This window comes from Argentina silus, assembly GCF_951799395.1.
Source record: "Argentina silus genome assembly, contig: scaffold_109, whole genome shotgun sequence".
NCBI lineage: Eukaryota > Metazoa > Chordata > Actinopteri > Argentiniformes > Argentinidae > Argentina > Argentina silus.
Genome location: NW_028152794.1, coordinates 153,783 through 172,200, shown reverse-complemented (window position 1 = coordinate 172,200; position 18,418 = coordinate 153,783). Strand labels below are relative to the sequence as shown.

The 18,418-nt window shown below is 47.6% G+C and overlaps 1 protein-coding gene across 1 annotated transcript in view; it reads right to left on the bottom strand.

Annotated features, from left to right (window-relative positions):
• Positions 1-8: 8 nt before the first annotated feature.
• The window catches only part of LOC310824625 (follistatin-related protein 4-like), a gene marked incomplete at both ends in the record, with an annotated part of 131,126 nt that continues 112,716 nt past the window's right edge, over positions 9-18,418 (bottom strand). Inside the window, 2 exons of the mRNA XM_083697885.1 lie at positions 9-98; positions 5,091-5,257. Coding sequence (XP_083554011.1) covers positions 9-98; positions 5,091-5,257 — 257 coding nt within the window. The remainder of the gene's footprint in view (positions 99-5,090; positions 5,258-18,418) is intronic.

Here is an 18,418-nt window from a genome sequence, read left to right as displayed (position 1 = left end):
TGGTAGAGGTGCTCATAGCCGTAGGCGTGGCAACTGTAGTTCCCCATGTGGATGGTCGTCACCTTGGTGATGTAGAGGGAGCCGTCGTCGCCAAAGTCCTGATTGAACGAAGAGGTGATTGTGATGGGGGGGGGGGGGGGGGGGGGGAGGGAGGGAGGAGGGAGAGGGAGAGGTGGAGGAAGGGAGGGAGGAGGGAGAGGGAGAGGTGAGGTGTAGGGAGGGAGGAGGAGAGGGAGAGGCGTTTGGGGAGGAGAGGGAGAGGGGATGGGGAGGGAGGGGGAGAGGTGGAGGAAGGGAGGGAGGGGGAGAGGGAGAGGTGAGGTGTAGGGAGAGGTGTAGGGAGGGAGGGGGGAGAGGGAGAGGTGAGGTGTAGGGAGAGGTGTAGGGAGGGAGGGGGGGAGAGGGAGAGGTGAGGTGTAGGGAGAGGTGTAGGGAGGGAGGGAGGAGAGGGAGAGGTGTTTGGGGAGGAGAGGGAGAGGGGATGGGGAGGGAGGGGGAGAGGTGGAGGAAGGGAGGGAGGGGGGAGAGGGAGAGGTGAGGTGTAGGGAGAGGTGTAGGGAGGGAGGGGGGAGAGGGAGAGGTGAGGTGTAGGGAGAGGTGTAGGGAGGGAGGGGGGAGAGGGAGAGGTGAGGTGTAGGGAGGGAGGGAGGAGAGGGAGAGGCGTTTGGGGAGGAGAGGGAGAGGGGATGGGGAGGGAGGGGGAGAGGTGGAGGAAGGGAGGGAGGGGGGAGGGGGGAGGGGGGAGGGGGAAAGGCGTTTGGGGAGGAGAGGGAGAGGGGATGGGGAAGGAGGAGGAGGGGATGGGGGGGTTAGGAGGAGTGAGGGAGGAGAGGGAGAGGGAGGAGGAGGGGAGGAGGAGGGGGAGAGGAGGAGGGGGAGAGGAGGGGGACGACGACAACGACACACAACAGGGAGTGATGAGGCAGAGAGACCCATGAATCACAGAGCTCCCTGAGTGGAGTGGGAAGTCATGGGGGGATTTGAGCCCCTGTACAGCGTCACGCTCATTCGCTCAGCGTGATAAATAAGAAGGGTTAAAAATATAAAGAACATTAGCGTGATTAATGGAGCCAGTTGTTGTTTTTCAGGATGCCCAACTCACCCGGGGTTTTAGCACCGGCTTAGAGAGGATTAAGACACTAAATAGTTTGTTGTCCCAGTATGTGGCGCGGTGCAGATGTTACTGCTACTTGGAGCCCGAACACAGAACACAGAACACAGAACACAGAACACAGAGCACAGAACACAGAGCACAGAACACAGAACACAGAACACAGAACACAGAGCACAGAACACAGAGCACAGAACACAGAGCACAGAACACAGAACACAGAACACAGAACACAGAACACAGAACACAGCTCTCTCTGAACAAATAGAACCTACTTGGAGATTTGAACTGTTCTAAATGTTCCGACAGAAACGACAGTTGCTATCAAACTGAAAACTTTTTGGGGGAATCACAGAAAGACTTTTTCCAAACACCATCAATAATCATCAAAAACAACAACTACTAAGAGATGACTCATAGAAATTGACAGAGAATCAGAGAATGGAATTAGGAGATAATACAGAAATGTTCAACTGAAGGCGAGACAGTGGTTATATTCACTGTACACCCACAGTGAAAGTCATCGCCAATGACTAGCTATTGCATAGTTTTGTGGTTGACATATTATTATTATTATTATTATCATCATTATTATTATTATTATTAATAATAATAATAATAATACAATAATACAAATATTATTATTATTATTATTATTATTATTATTATTAAGAAGAAGAAGAAGAAGAAGAAGAAGAATACATTTAATTTGAAAGTGCCTTTCAGAGCACGCAAGGACACTGTACAAGGTATATATATATATATATATATATATATATATATATATATATATATATATATATATATATATATATATATATATATATATACAATTAAATCTATATATATTGTGACTCAAATCATGGACAGAATTGTATTTTAAACACAACAGAATAAATAGGATTCATCAAGTACTGTTTGGATGGACTCAGAATAGAGCTAATTATCTGTAACTTCTCCTAGTTTGTACACGGTTTTCCCTTTGAAATACACAAGTACATCATTCTGTTCATCTGTTACTCTCACGAAAGAAAGAGCTCTATATGGATCAGTAATGGACTCAATTAAATAATAACCTCAAGATGGTGAAGGTCAGCTCCATGCTTTCCCAATCTGGCGGATAAAAGGCCAATTACATTTTTTAATTAAAGTATGTATTATACCATAATTGTTTTTGAAGAAAGAAAAAAATAAATCCATGACTTATTTCCTTGTAGAATTCAAGCAGCTGATCTCGTCGTGTGAGGTAAATGGTTGGGCTGGACTGCTAGTCAGAATGAGTGTGTGTGTGTGTGTGTGTGTGTGTGTGTGTGTGTGTGTGTGTGTGTGCGCACGCGCGTGCATGTGTGTGTGTTTGTATGCCTGCATGCGGTGTGTGTGTGTGCGGATGTGTGTCTGTGTATGTGTTTGTGTGTGTGCCTGCATGCCTGCGTGCGGTGTGTGTGTACGTGTGTGTGTGTGTCTACGTGTGTGTGTGTGTGTGTGTGTACGTGTGTGTGCGTGTGTGTGTACGTGTGTGTGTACGTGTGTGTGTGTGTGTGTGTGTACGTGTGTGTGTGTGTGTGTACATGTGTGTGTGTGCGTGTGTGTGTGTGTGTGTACGTGTGTGTGTGTGTGTGTGTGTGTGTGTACGTGTGTGTGCGTGCGTGTGTGTGTGTGTGTCAAACCAGAGGGAAACAACTACCTTCATCTCTCCAAAAAACACAAAACAAACAACCATAGAGATAAAAAGTCCCTATTCAATATGCAAAAATGGCTGGTTTTTACAAGCGTATGTGTTCATCAGAGAGTAATACTGTGTACGCCGCTACCAAACAGAATAGACAAATTGCTGATTCCAGAGACGGTAAATTGCCACTCTGGCTGGCTAACCTGTCCTACGTCAGAGCGCCTTTCTGTCCGCATTTAAATCCCAGTTAAATGTGACATCTGCTCACTGCTTCTAGAACAAGCTCGTTTTCATGTAACACAGACTGACGGAGTTCATCTGTAAATAAATCAACTTTGCGGTGACTGTGACCTGAAGTGACAAATGACACCGAAAAATGGACCAGAGGGACGATGCAATCAGTATGCATTCACTGTGTCTGTCTTTCTTTCCTTGGCTCATTTATTCTTTCTTTCTTTCTTTCTTTCTTTCTTTCTTTCTTTCTTTCTTTCTTTCTTTCTTTCTTTCTCTCACCATTGTGATTCAGAGGAGTGGGATTCAGAGGAGTGGGACCTCTCTGTCTCTTTCCCCCCCCCTCTCTGTCTCTATATCATTCCCCCCCCCCCTTCTCCTCAGACACCCATCCACCTGCACAGACTGTCTGCAATTTAAAACCACTCTTCTGATTCAAGGACTACATCATACTACCATGCTGAATGGTGCAAGGTTTCAAAGATGATCATGCACGCTTTTCATTCCTGCAGCACATTCTATGCTGCAGGAATGAACATTCTATATAAGTACGACCCTCAAGTCCCCTTTTTAATGCAACATAATGGTGAGCACACAATATCTACCACTTCACTTCACGTCTCGACTCCATAGAAACATGGTGTGGTGCCCTGGGGACTTGGTCCCTCTCACTACCCTGGCCTCCTCCCTCACCTAAACACATGTCCTTGTTTACCGCGTTGCCGTAGCTACAGCCAGCAAGGCCACTCATTGACATGCAATTAGAGAATTATAATCAGCGCCGTGGATGAACACAAGTCTCACGCTGTCAGCCGAGCAGGTGAGAGAGAACGTGAGTGTTCTCCACTTTTGGAACCACGAGGGTTCATTGTGACTTCATTAAGCCGTAGCCAGGTCCCCCGCGAAGGCATGGTGGGATTTGCGAACGGTGTTTTTTTAAACACACGTTCTGTTCCTGTTTGAGATCAGCACGGCTCCTAGAATCGCTCCTGGGAGGCCAAAAACATGACATCATTTCTAATTAAAACAAACGATACAAAATGTGTGGAAATACAAGACCTGGTTTTAATTGGAAATTTAAAAAAAAAAAAAAATAAGTCAGAGAAATTAGATAGAATGAAATAGTTTTAATTGGAATTAGCATTTCTAATTTATTTTCTGTGATTTTTTTTTTTTTTTGCTTTAATGTTATTGATTAAATTGTTTTAAATAAATGAGAAGAGCCCATACTGAGACTTGTTTTAGAGGATAATCAAATATTAACCAACAGTCCAATTAAATCTCATAAAAGCAAAACAACACAACACTTCAAAGTTGTGTGAGCGTGTTGGAATGTTGGACACTGGTTCTGTGTTTAACCTTCAAAGAGGCTTAAGACCCCCTGGGCTATATTTTATCAGCGTACAAAAACAGTCTTAGAGCAAAGGCGCGCTGGCAGCAGCACTGCGGAGTGTGTATGAAATGTGAGTGGCATTTTCAAGGCCAGAATCTTTCAGCGCAACTGTTGTCATGAACATGCGCAGGCAAGGCAGTGCTTCAGCACTTTACATTTACATTTACATTTACATTTACATTTATGGCATTTAGCCACACGCCTTTATCCAAAGCGACTTACAACAAATACATTTGTTTAAGTAAGTGAATCATCTATCCATCAGTCATCATAAGACCAAGTAATCAATGCTCACACCAGGGGCCATAGCCTGTGGTATTTTCACCTGATACCATGGACACAAATTGCCGAAATGGCTTTTGACTTGAAAATAGAGCCCCTAAAGTCAAAATAATCCAAAGAAGAAACAAGGAGGTGGGTTATACCCTCACCTATCCAGATTTGGAGATGTGTGTTTGTTTTACACAACCCTGTTGTATCTCAGAAAATGAAGAACTCTTTTATTTGTCTATTCTTCTAGCCTCCATTAACATGACAGTGTTTTTTCATGCTACTATAACTAGTCAATACAGCAACTCATCATCGTCATCATCATCCTCATCACCCTCATCATCCTCACCATTATCATCATCATCATCAACAACAACAATTGCAACAACAACAACAACTACATTCTCGGTACTCACATTGATGTCCTCCAGGTCCAGGAAGTTGAGTATGATGCCGTTCCTCTTCCATATGATTGGTGGACGCAGCGTTCCCTGGATGGCGCAGGACAGGACGGTGCTCAGGCCTACCGTTACCATGGAGACACTCACTCTCATGTCCTCAGCCAGGCTCAGCTGAACAACCTCTGTAGAGAGAGGAGGGAAGGGGAGGGGAGGGGAGGGGAGGGGAGGAGAGGAGAGGAGAGGAGAGGGGGAGGAGAGGAGAGGGGAGGAGAGGAGAGGGGAGGAGAGGAGAGGAGAGGAGAGGGGAGGAGAGGAGACAGATAAATAAACAGCAGATAAAAGTGAAGGTCTTTAAGGACTGAGGCCCTGCTAGACTTTATAGGCATATTTCCCATCCGATCACCCAGCAGGGGGCCATGCAGCAGCTGTCTGAAGGAGGGATGTGGGACCTGAACACGAGTGAGTGTGTGAGAGGACATCGCTGCTTAAATATCATTACTCTCATTAAGGACCATTTACAGTCATCTGACTAGGGCACTGCAATTTGTTTCACCTTAAAGGCAAAATCACAACAAAATCCTACAATTCCCAGTGTCCCCTGGACCCATAAATATCCAGGATGAGAGCGAGCGAGATTGGGGGGCGGGGGGACAGAGAGAGAGACAGATAGAGAGATAGAGAGACAGAGAGATAGAGAGACAGAGAGAGAGAGAGACAGAGAGAGAGAGAGAGAGAGAGAGAGACAGAGAGAGAGAGAGACAGAGAGAGAGAGAGAGAGAGAGAGAGAGACAGAGAGAGAGACACAGAGAGAGAGAGACAGAGAGAGAGAGAGACAGAGAGAGAGACAGAGAGAGACAGAGAGAGAGATAGAGAGAGAGACAGAGAGAGAGATAGAGAGAGAGAGACAGAGAGAGAGATAGAGAGAGAGAGACAGAGAGAGAGAGAGAGAGAGAGACAGAGAGAGATAGAGAGAGAGAGACAGAGAGAAAAAGAGAAAAAACGAAAAAGATGTGAACATAAAAGAGAGTGAGAGAGAGATCGTGGCATGATGAATGACAGGGATGAAAGGATGTCATAACCAGAGTGACTGAATGACCCAGGGTCAACACTGGTTGAGACTTCATAACCAGAGTGACTGAATGACCCAGGGTCAACATTGGTTGAGACTTCATAACCAGAGTGACTGAATGACCCAGGGTCAACACTGGTTGAGACTTCATAACCAGAGTGACTGAATGACCCAGGGTCAACATTGGTTGAGACTTCATAACCAGAGTGACTGAATGACCCAGGGTCAACACTGGTTGAGACTTCATAACCAGAGTGACTGAATGACCCAGGGTCAACATTGGTTGAGACTTCAGAAACTGCATGACCCCCTCAGCCAATCCCTGGTCAGTGTGTTCATCCTCTCCAGGGAATTAGATTGTCACTGTTGTACAATAGCTCTCTCCCCCTGTGACCTAGCCAATCACAAAGGGCCATTCATTTCCAAGAATGAAAAAGAGTGTGTGTGTGTGTGTGTGTGTGTGTGTGTGTGTGTGTGTGTGTGTGTGTGTGTGTGTTCATGTTACTATACTTTAGCATTAGCACTTTCACACAGCTACAGTACAATAGGATTAGGAACGTAAAGTACATTTTCAACTATCAGGGTTTCTGAATCTAGGATCAGGTCCCCACACCTGTCCATATAATCACATTCACTATGATCTAAAAAGCCAACCTGATCCTAGATCAGCCCTCCTTTGTGAATACAGGCCCAGATCTATTTGGTATTATTCGAGCTGAGGCGAAAAGACACATTGTTATATAAACTAGACAGTGTTCCTTCTACTCTGTTGCTCGATTCTCAAACCTGGTCATTGTGTGAATCAGATTCCATATTCATTCCTGCCGTTAACAAATGCAGTTGCTAGGGTACAGTCGCCTGGCAAAGACCTGCAGCGTTAAGACTTCTCACAAATCACTCTCTCTTTTCTGGCTGAATCAATTCAACATGTCTTAATACTGCAGCTCCCGGCCAGGTAAACACTATTCAGCAGCCTTTGACTGCACTGCAGACACCGAGACACAGCATTGAGAATGACCATTAGAAAGCACTACAGCATGTCTCTGACTTATAATGTGGAGAGTTTTTGAGAGAAAATATATCTGTTTTCTTTTCATCTCTCCCTCATATGAATAAGGAGGTCTGACCTCATATTTAGAAAGCGCCGGATCAGTTGGGTTTTTCGAAAATAATGAGCTTTGAAACCCAACAGAAATGGCTTGAACAGAGGGAGAGTGACTCAGAGAGCATCTCTTTGAATACATCTGTACGGTGCGCTGACTTCACCCTGATCTACTCTGTTTCTAGTAAGGAAACCAATGTGCTAATGGAAAAATACAGTGTCAAATGATGAGGTATTCACGAGTGTGTTTCTACACAGTAACTGTCACACAAACATAGGAAGGTATTATGAAAGCATGAAAACCGAGGGTGTTTTCCTGGGCCTGGCTTTGCTTTACCTGGCAACCTTCTAAGATGACTGTGGATTATCATTTTTCCATTTTTAATCGAACCTTTATTCAGCCAGTGAGTCACACTGAGACTGATGTCTCTTTCTGCAGGTGCGTCCTGTTTACACTACACATGGGAGGACAAAACCACACCTTAAAACACAGGACAGCGAGCAAGGCCGAGTGAGGTCATTAGATTGGCTGTCTCTGGTACATTTCCACTGCTGGTAGTTTAGCTGGAAACGGAGGAGCGGTGTTGAGCTCCTGAGAGATCCGCCCTGCGCTGCTGTATGCTGGAAGATCTCCCTCATGCACATTGAGTTCAACCATTGAAAGACTCTGGTGATCTGATCTCATCTCTTGACTCCACACATCCCACCTGAATACAAGAATTCCTAAAAATACCTCTCCTCTCTCTGTCTCTCCTCTCTCTGTCCTACCTGTCTCTCTACCTGTCCTGTCTCTCTCTCCTCTCTCTGTCTCTCCTCTCTCTGTCCTACCTGTCTCTCTACCTGTCCTACCTGTCTCTCTATCTGTCCTGTCTGTCTCTCCTCTCTCTCTGTCTCTCCTCTCTGGTTCTCCTCTCTCTCTCTCTCTCCTCTCTCTCTCCTCTCTGGTTCTCCTCTCTCTCTCCTTTCTCTGTCTCTCTACCTGTCCCTCTATCTGTCCTACCTGTCTCTATACCTGTCCTGTCTGTCTCTCTACCTGTCCTACCTGTCTCTCTACCAGCGCTGCCTTTCTCTCTACCTGTCCTACCTGTCTCTCTACCAGCGCTGCCTGTCTCGCTACCTGTCCTACCTGTCTCTCTACCTGTCCTACCTGTCTCTCTACCTGTCCTGCCTGTCTCTCTACCTGTCCTACCTGTCTCTCTACCTTTCCTGCCTGTCTCTCTACCTGTCCTGCCTGTCTCTCTACCTGTCCTGCCTGTCTCTCTACCTGTCCTACCTGTCTCTCTACCTTTTCCTGCCTGTCTCTCCTCTCTGTCCTACCTGTCTCTCCTCTCTGTCCTGCCTGTCTCTCTATCTGTCTTACCTGTCTCTCTACCTGTCCTGTCTGTCTCTCCTCTCTGTCCTGTCTGTCTCTCTACCTGTCCTGCCTGTCTCTCTACCTGTCCTGCCTGTCTCTCCTCTCTGTCCTACCTGTCTCTCCTCTCTGTCCTACCTGTCTCTCTACCTCTCCTGTCTGTCTCTCCTCTCTGTCCTGCCTGTCTGTCTCTCCTCTCTGTCGGTAAGATGTTCTGCCACTTCCTGGTAGCTGTTTATGGAGGTAGAAATCGGAGGCTCACCAGCCTCCACTGGTGTGGAATATGGCCAAACCAAAGGGTATGTACATTTAAAGTTGTTATCCAAAACTGTTCGGATACACACACATATATTTACATATATTTGTATATATATATATATAAAAGTCACACGAATATGCTGAATCAAATGTATAACACAGAGTCAAGTGAAGATGGATGTTATTGTATTGACGGGGCCTAGTCAGTCTGCCAACCGTCAGACCAACTCCAGACAGATACACACAGACAGGTCAGCCTGAGCCTCTCTGTCAGGCTGCCTCTCTTTACTGTACCGCTTTCCTTTTTAATCTTCTTCTTTCATCTGGCGGGAAAAAAACTCCAAAAAAATCACAGTGACTCCCATCTGTTCTCGGGCCTTGAGCTTCTTGATGTGGCAGGAAATAAATCCTGACACCATGTCGACATTTTTTGACTCGGCCGCTTGAGATCCGTGATCCCTGAAGAGGGGCCTCTCTTCTCTCAAACTGTTTATCGCCACGCGACTTATAACTCAACACAACAACCAACTCCACTCCCCTCCTCTCCTCTCGCTCCAATCAGCCCAGCCTCGAGAGCCGGCTCCCCCGTGTGACAAAGCCAGAGAAATTACACGTCCGCTGGCCGTACCGTGCCTGCCTGCCTGCCTGCCTGCCACCCTGCTCTCCCCCTTCTCCCCTCTCTCTTTCCCTCTCCCAGCTGGATAAGGTTGACATGACATTATCTTCTTAATGACTCCAAACAGGGCTGTTTTTTCTTTTTTTGGTTGTTGGCCTCCACCCACGCCGCCCAGAAATAGCCCTGGGTACGAGTACCTGACTACCCATGCAGGCTACTGATCCATCAGTGCTAACCGCTACCGCCAGGCGCTAGCCAGCCCACAGGGAGGACACTTGTGTCTGGGCCTGTAGCCTTCCTCGAAGAACATGGAGGGATTTGAATGCGAAGCATCTCTCTCTCTCTCTGTCTCTCTCTCTCTCTCTCTCTGTCTCTCTCTCTCTCTCTCTCTCTCCCTCTCTCTCTCTCTCTCTGTCTCTCTCTCTCTCTCCCCCTCTCTCTCTCTCTCTCTCTCTCTCTCTCTCTCTCTCTCTCTCTCTCTCTGGGAATGACTAATGCAGGCCTTGCTTCCACTGTGGCTCATAAAACTTGCCCTAATCGCCCAGGACCTCGTGTGCCTGAATAAGACATCCCTCCAAACAAGGAGGGGAGGATGAGACCTTGGATGGCTGTCTCTGCAGGCGGAGGTAGAGAAAGGTCTGTCTCTGTCTCTCTCTCTCTCCCTCTCTCTCCCTCTCTCTCTCCCTCCCTCTCTCTCTCTCTCTCTCTCTCTCTCAACTTGTTGTAAATGCTGTTCTTGGCCAGGCAAAGATGGCATCTTTTTGTAAAGTAGGAATTGCAATATGGAAGAGAGGGTCTGGGGGGTCCACCAGCCTCCCCTGTCCCACTTGCTATTCAGTGACAAGTAAGACAATACATGCCATTTAGTTGACGCTTTTATCCAAAGCGACTTACACTGCAGTGAGTGCACACATTTCAGTATATATGGTCCCAGCGGGAATCAAACCCACAACCTAAGTGTTGTTAGCGCCATGCTCTACCAACAGAGCCACAGAGGACCACCAAGCCAAGAGGAGCTAGGAGCGAAATGACATTTCTCAGCGTTTATGGTAACAAGAGGTAAAAACACCTGCGAGCAGTTTGTTCTCTCAAATCTTAGCACTTGTTTTCCTCACCACAAGGCTGCCAAGCTACTTAACAATGAAGCTTAAAGCAACGGGGTTTAAAAGCGCGGTGTAATTGGTGTACTGCCTCATTATGCTGGGACACTTTTGTGTGACCGGTTTACTTGACTTAAATCCCTTCACTGGACGCACTGCACCATTATCTGAAAACAGATGCAGCCAAAATAGACACCCATAATTCATGAAGACAAAACCTCACACACACACGCACGCACGCACACACACACACACACACACACACACACACACACACACACACACACACACACACACACACACACACACACACACACACACACACACACACAGACACACACACTTTATTCTGCCCTTTCAAAGCAGGGAGTGCCTCTATGCTGATATGACTCCCAGGAGATCTCCCAGAGACAACAAATGATCCTGACGTGTTGCAGCACAGTCGACCCGGGGCTGGGCAGTCAGGGTGGTCGACCCGGGGCTGGGCAGTCAGGGGGTTTACCTCTGCACCGTACAGACACACAGGGTGGTCGACCCGGGGCTGGGCAGTCAGGGGGTTTACCTCTGCACCGTACAGACACACAGGGTGGTCGACCTGGGGCTGGGCAGTCAGGGGGTTTACCTCTGCACCGTACAGACACACAGGGTGGTCAGTCAGGGGGTTTACCTCTGCACCGTACAGTCACACAGGGTGGTCGACCCGGGGCTGGGCAGTCAGGGGGTTTACCTCTGCACCGTACAGACACACAGGGTGGTCAGTCAGGGGGTTTACCTCTGCACCGTACAGTCACACAGGGTGGTCGACCCGGGGCTGGGCAGTCAGGGGGTTTACCTCTGCACCGTACAGACACACAGGGTGGTCAGTCAGGGGGTTTACCTCTGCACCGTACAGACACACAGGGTGGTCAGTCAGGGGGTTTACCTCTGCACCGTACAGTCACACAGGGTGGTCGACCCGGGGCTGGGCAGTCAGGATGTTTACCTCTGCACCGTACAGACACACAGGGTGGTCAGTCAGGGTGGTCGACCCGGGGCTGGGCAGTCAGGGTGTTTACCTCTGCACCGTACAGACACACAGGGTGGTCGACCCGGGGCTGGGCAGTCAGGGGGTTTACCTCTGCACCATACAGACACACAGGGTGGTCGACCCGGGGCTGGGCAGTCAGGGGGTTTACCTCTGCACTGTGCAGACACACAGGGTGGTCGACCCGGGGCTGGGCAGTCAGGATGTTTACCTCTGCACCGTACAGACACACAGGGTGGTCAGTCAGGGTGGTCGACCCGGGGCTGGGCAGTCAGGGGGTTTACCTCTGCACTGTGCAGACATACAGGGTGGTCGACCCGGGGCTGGGCAGTCAGGGTGTTTACCTCTACCAGTCAAAAGTTTGGACACACCTTCTCATTCAATGGTTTTTCTTTATTTTTTTAAATTATTTTCTACATTGTAGATTAATATTGAAGACATCAAAACTATGAAGGAACACATATGGAATTATGTAGTAAACAAAAAAGTGTTAAACAAAAATATATGTTTATATTTTAATAAAATATGTTTTATATTTTAGATTCTTCAAAGTAGCCACCTTTTGCTTTGATGACAGCTTTGCACACTCTTGGCAAGGTGTGTCCAAACCTTTGACTGGTACTGTGCATTTACAGCATTTTGCAGACGCCTTTATCCAAAGCGACTTACAACAAATACATTTGTTTAAGTAAGTGAATCATCTATCCATCAGTCATCAGTCTGTCTGTCTGTCTGTCTGTCTGTCTGTCTGTCTGTCTGTCTCTCTCTCTCTCTCTCTCCCCCTCCCTTCTCCTCCCTCTATCCCTCTGTTCATTCTGAAGGATCTGCATATGTCAGGTGGGTGAGTGTGGAGGTAATTTATGGTTGCAGAGTGAAGATGAGCAATCAGCAGACCACTCATTAATCACACAGGATTCAGCCCCTTCATCTCCTCCACAGGTATCTCCACCAATCCTTCTCTCACTCTATCGCTCTCTCCCTCTCTTTCTCTCTCTCTCTCTCCATCTCTCCATCTCTCTCTCCTTTCCTTTCCCCCCATCTCTCCCTTTCTCTCTCAATCACTCCATCTGTCTATATTTCTCTCTCTATCTTTCTCTCTCTATCCACCTTTCTTTTCACATGTATTCCTCTCTGCCTCTGTCCCTCTCTCTTTAAATGTGCCCCAGTGGCATTCTCTCTAACAAAGCAGTGGTGAAAGTCCTCTACTTCCCTGGGAACCATTTAATTAGACCAGGGGAGGCTGGTAGAGGCAGAAATGCAGGGGCCGGTGGAGGCAGAAATTGGAGGACGAGCTCACTGTCATGCATGGAACGGAATGAGGAATGAGGAACATGTGTGTTTCGATACCATTTCTCATGTTTGATACCATTCCTCATTCCATTCCATGCATTACAATGAGCCCGTCCTCCGATTTCTACCTCCACCAGCCTCCTCTGAACTAGACAAAGAATGAACCCTGATAGAAACTGAGAGAGGAGGAAGAAACGTGAGGTAGGGCGAGAGGATGGAGAGAAATAGAGGGTTTTTTAACGAATCTGTTTCAAGGTACAGTATATAACTAAGACTCTGGAGACCCTTCTGGAAGCAGTCCCAGGAGAATTCACAATGCAAGGTCAATGACCACCACACGCCACTTCTAGTCTGGCTGTACTGTAGTAGGAGTAGTTAGAAGCTATTTTGAAAAATAGTCTGCTTTCACTGTATCATCCTGGTAAATCTGTAGCTAAATTAAAACCGCCACAGTGTTTTCAGAAAAAAGGTAAGGTACAGATTTCCACTCTGCTTCAAATTTAATCAAACATTATTGTACGCTGTAGTTGGGTAAGTGTTTTGTTTTTACAATTGCTCATAGGATACAGGATGTTCAGACAGAAATGCAATTTGATGTTTATTTCAGTCATGTTTTTGGGACACACTATTCTAATGTACGCACACTCTGTGAAACACACAAACACACTATGGATTGTTGATGGAAACCTAAAAGGTTCAGGAGACAGAGAAAGAGAGACAGTTCCATCAAACACAATGTCACTGTCATTGTCAAGTATAATCAGTGGAGACTGGTGGAGGTAGAAATTGTGTTTGATACCATTCCTCATTCTGTTCCATGCACAATGAGCCCGTCCTCCCATGTCTACCTCCACCAGCCTCCCCTGGGTAATACACCCCTAATAACCATGCCACAGCTGAAGACCACGCTGCTCCACATATCCTACAGTCCTTATGGAACTCTCTCTCTCTCTCTCTCTCTCTCTCTCTCTCTCTCTCTCTCTCTCTCTCTCTCTCTCTCTCTCTCTCTCTCTCTCTCTGTCTCTCTCTCTCTCTCTCTCTCTCTCTCTCCCTCTCTGTCCCTGTCTCTCTCTCTCTCTCTCTCTCTCTCTCTCTCTCTCTCTCTCTGTCTCCTGAACCATTTCCATTTCCAACAAGTACATGGTGTCTCCAGCCATTGTTTAATAGCCAATTTGGTGGAGACATACTGCCACAGTAACTGCAGAAGTGTTGTGATGCGGTGTGTGTGTGTGTGTGTGTGTGTGTGAGGCGGTGTGTGTGTGTGTGTGTGAGGCGGTGTGTGTGTGTGAGGCGGTGTGTGTGTGTGTGTGTGTGTGTGAGGCGGTGTGTGTGTGTGTGTGAGGCGGTGTGTGTATGTGAGGCGGTGTGTGTGTGTGAGGCAGTGTGTGTGTGTGTGTGTGTGTGAGGCGGTGTGTGTGTGTGTGTGTGTGTGTGTGTGTGTGTGTGTGTGTGTGTGTGTGTGTGTGAGGCGGTGTGTGTGTGTGTGTGTGTGTGAGGCGGTGTGTGTGTGTGTGTGTGTGTGTGTGTGTGTGTGTGTGTGTGTGTGAGGCGGTGTGTGTGTGTGAGGCGGTGTGTGTGAGGCGGTGTGTGTGTGTGAGGCGGTGTGTGTGTGTGTGTGTGTGTGAGGCGGTGTGTGTGAGGCGGTGTGTGTGTGTGAGACGGTGTGTGTGTGTGTGTGTGTGTGTGTGTGTGTGTGTGAGACGGTGTGTGTGTGTGTGTGTGTGTGTGTGTGTGAGCCTTGTCGTGTGGATTTATTGCAGATGAGCCCAGTAATGTTCTGCATGGCGTCAGTCTGAACACTGTTAAAAGGGAATGTTTGTGATATGCAGCTAAGCTGCCATTGGTTTAAGCCGTGCTGCTAAACAGTTGAAAAGGTGATTTTACATCTATGACTGGTTTTGGTTGATTAATTTGATTGATTTTTAAATATTCTATGACACTAATATTAAAATAAACTTTATCTAATATAAATAATAAAGAATGTATCAAGCAAAACAAAAACAAAGACAGAAAAAAACAACTACAGCTGAATTTAATACACTATTTTCAATACATAACTACATCACGTGTGTGTGTGTGTGTGTGTGTGTGTGTGTTTGTGAGTGTGTGTGCATGTGTGTGTGTGCGTGTGTGCACATGTGTGTGTGTGCATGTGTACGTGTGCGTGTGTGTGGCTACTCAGTTTTGTTTAGATGTTTAAAATGATGCTCTTGCTCTCAATGTGAAAATGTGCATGTCTTGTCCTGTACCCTCTGGTGTGTTCTAGCTCTGGCATCATGTCCTGTACACAGGGGGGCATCCGCCTCATTTTGTTGAAGCACTTCAACATCATTCAAAACTCTCCACCCTTTTCAAGTCATTTATCTCCCAACTCCATCCCTCTGTTCTTAAAATGGAATGGGATATTTCCTACTGTGCCTTTGTTTGGCCTTCTGGCCATTTTAAGCTCGGTGGAGATTTGCTTCAGTTGAAGCCAATATTCCTCTATATCGTCCACTCAACACTGCCCTTGAAGGCTTGAGTAAGGAGCAGACACACACCAGGACTAATCTCAGGCTTAATGTAGCCAGATCAGGCCTGATTCATTAGTGGCTGCCACAGACATAGATCTGATAGCATGCAAGGATTTGACAATCTGCATAATCTTTAAGTCTGGTCGGGGGAAAAAAAAAAAAAAAAAGTGAAAAGAATATTTAGCGAGCGGCACTTTCTTATTAGAAGCCACAGAAGCCTTTGACAAGGTTAAACGCCCTTTCTTTCTCCTCCCTTTAAAGCCCTTTCTTTCTCCTCCCCTTTAAAGCCCTTAGTATCTTAGAGAAGGAGGTTAAGAGGGAGTAATCGCTTGCAGCACAAATCTCCTCTATGTGTGTCGTGTTACTCTCTGCCCTGACCTGCAGTGGCTTGTTGAGGAAAGGATGCCTACAGAACCAGCAACCAACCACAGTGTCTCGCCTTGATGACTCGACAGGGTCTGATCAATTACTGTCATACTGTCACTGTACAACCAGAGCAGCCCAGAACAACCAGCCCAGCCCAGAACAACCAGACCAGCCCAGAACAACCAGCCCGGCCCAGAACAACCAGCCCAGCCCAGAACAACCAGAGCAGCCCAGAACAACCAGCCCAGCCCAGAACAACCAGCCCAGCCCAGAACAACCAGCCCAGCCCAGAACAACCAGACCAGCCCAGAACAACCAGCCCGGCCCAGAACAACCAGCCTGGCCCAGAACAACCAGCCCAGCCCAGAACAACCAGCCCGGCCCAGAACAACCCGGCTCAGCTCAGTTCGGCCCTGTGGTGTGAACGGGGACCCGTACACCTCCACGTGAAGCGATGCTGCTGAGGTGAATGTCCTGTATGACGCTCCGCGGCTTGGCGCATTCAACAGAGCTCACCAGGAGGACGAGAGAGCCTTTAATTTGGGTCACCTAAGTACTGGCTGGCAGAACGTTCTACTGGGTTCCCCTGAGCACGTCTTGTAAAGCACAGATGTCAATTGGAGGCATCCAGAGAGCGACGCCAGGGGGGACGGTGACAAAGCACACGCACAGCGCGAGCTTCACCACGTCAAAATACGAGGATACTAGTCCCGCTGTTTCAGACCCACCTCTGACAGGAACAAAGACGGAAAATAACCCCCCACACAAAAAAATAAAGGAAGGAAACTTTATCTTGAAACAAGCCATTAAAGAAAGTGCTCGCTATATAACTGCTCACAATGGAGTTGTATGGCAGGGTAATAAATGCTCTGCCGGGCCGACCCATAGATCTGTACATAGATAAAATACTATTATTGTATGGGGCTTAATGAATGCAGGTTCACACTGTGACAAAGTGTGGCCACTTATCGAGCATTAGGCTTTCCTGCTCAACGCTGCCGTCGCCTGAAACACACCAAGGCACTCAGCGGTATTCACTCCTGGCACACAAAGACACAAATAAGTGGAATGTCACGTACTGTACTGTTCATGACAGCAACGAAAAAACTTGGAAGTCTTGGAATGTTTCGTGTCGACGCGTAGAGTCGCCAGGCGTGACGGCGCCAGGCGTGGTGGCGGTGTTTGAGAGCATGTCGCTGCTAATGTAGCAGGCGCTAGCCCCGGCAGGCCGCCGGTGTAAGTCAGTAACCCACACAGATATCAGGCTGTCAGGGTCCTCGCTTTCCTGTCACCAAACTACGTGTCACCTCGCTGGAGAGTCTGGGAGAGAGGGGCCACAGTCACATGTCAATGGCCTGGGGGGGGGCGGCAGGGGGGGGGGGGGTTGGGTGTCAGCTTGACGGGGACACGGCAACGCGTATCACAGATGGCAGGGCAGGGGGGCAGAGGGAGGGGGGGTGCTCGGGGGAGAGGGTGACGGTAAGCAGAAAACACACACTCACACTCGAGGACTGAAGGGAGGGGATAAACAAATGGGGGCTGACAGCACATTGACAGGCTGCCCTACTCCAGGAGGGTCTCCTCCTCGGTGGACATCACCTGCTGCCACGGCACGCCGTAGAGTCAAACCGCCCCTGGGCGCTGATCTAGGATCAGCTTAGCATCACACCCCTAACATTAACTATACGAGGGGAAAACATATCACTGACCCGAGATCATGTCCAATCTGTCCATGGGGTGTGTGACAAGCTGACATTTATGCGGCACAGAGCAAGATGGAGCTGATTGGGGGACAGATTGGGAGAAGGAGAAAAGTGCGATCCTTCAACACTCCTTTTCTTTCTTTTTTCTTCCTCTCGGGAAATAATAAAGAACAACCTGACCTCATCTGAGGAGAGGGATATGTCCTTCATACAGGACAATATTCTGTCCAACGAAAGGCCTTTAATATGATCTCGCGTCCTCCCCTCAGTGTGAATGACAAGGTTAATGAGACTGTAACACAGCAAATTGCTCTTTTCATTGAGTATGACTAAAAAAGACACAGCCCTAATTCCTGAGGACACAGGCCGTCCCTCCGTTCAGATCTGGCCTTCTCCTTTCATTAGGCCCTGCTTGGCATTTTGGGGGTTGGTTAAAGTGAAGTTTTCACGTTGAAAAATCCATTATGATAAAACTCAAACAGAGCAGGCTGTACAAAGCAGTTGCGACGCGCTCATTGTAATGCATGGAACGGAATCAGGAACGGTATCAAACACGTGAGGAACGGTATCAAACGCGTGATACCATTCCTCATTCAGTTCATTACAATGACCCCGTCCTCCGATTTCTACCTCCACCAGCCTCCCCTGATGAATAGTATTCCTGGACATATGTCATCAATATTGTATAATGCATCCTATGTGCAACAGTCTTGAACACATTTTTCCCTTTTCATGTCGACAGTCCCCAACACAGACGAAGACAATTCAGCCTGACAGTTGTTCTTTCAAACATCTCTTTTTAATCTCTCTCTAAAAGTTCTCTCCATCCTCTCGAACTGAACACTAAAAGCCCACAATTAGCACTACAGGCAGATATAGATATTTAACGGCTGCCAGTCGAGAACGGTAAGATGTTAGTTTCAACATTTCAACATCTCTCTCGCCTCGACA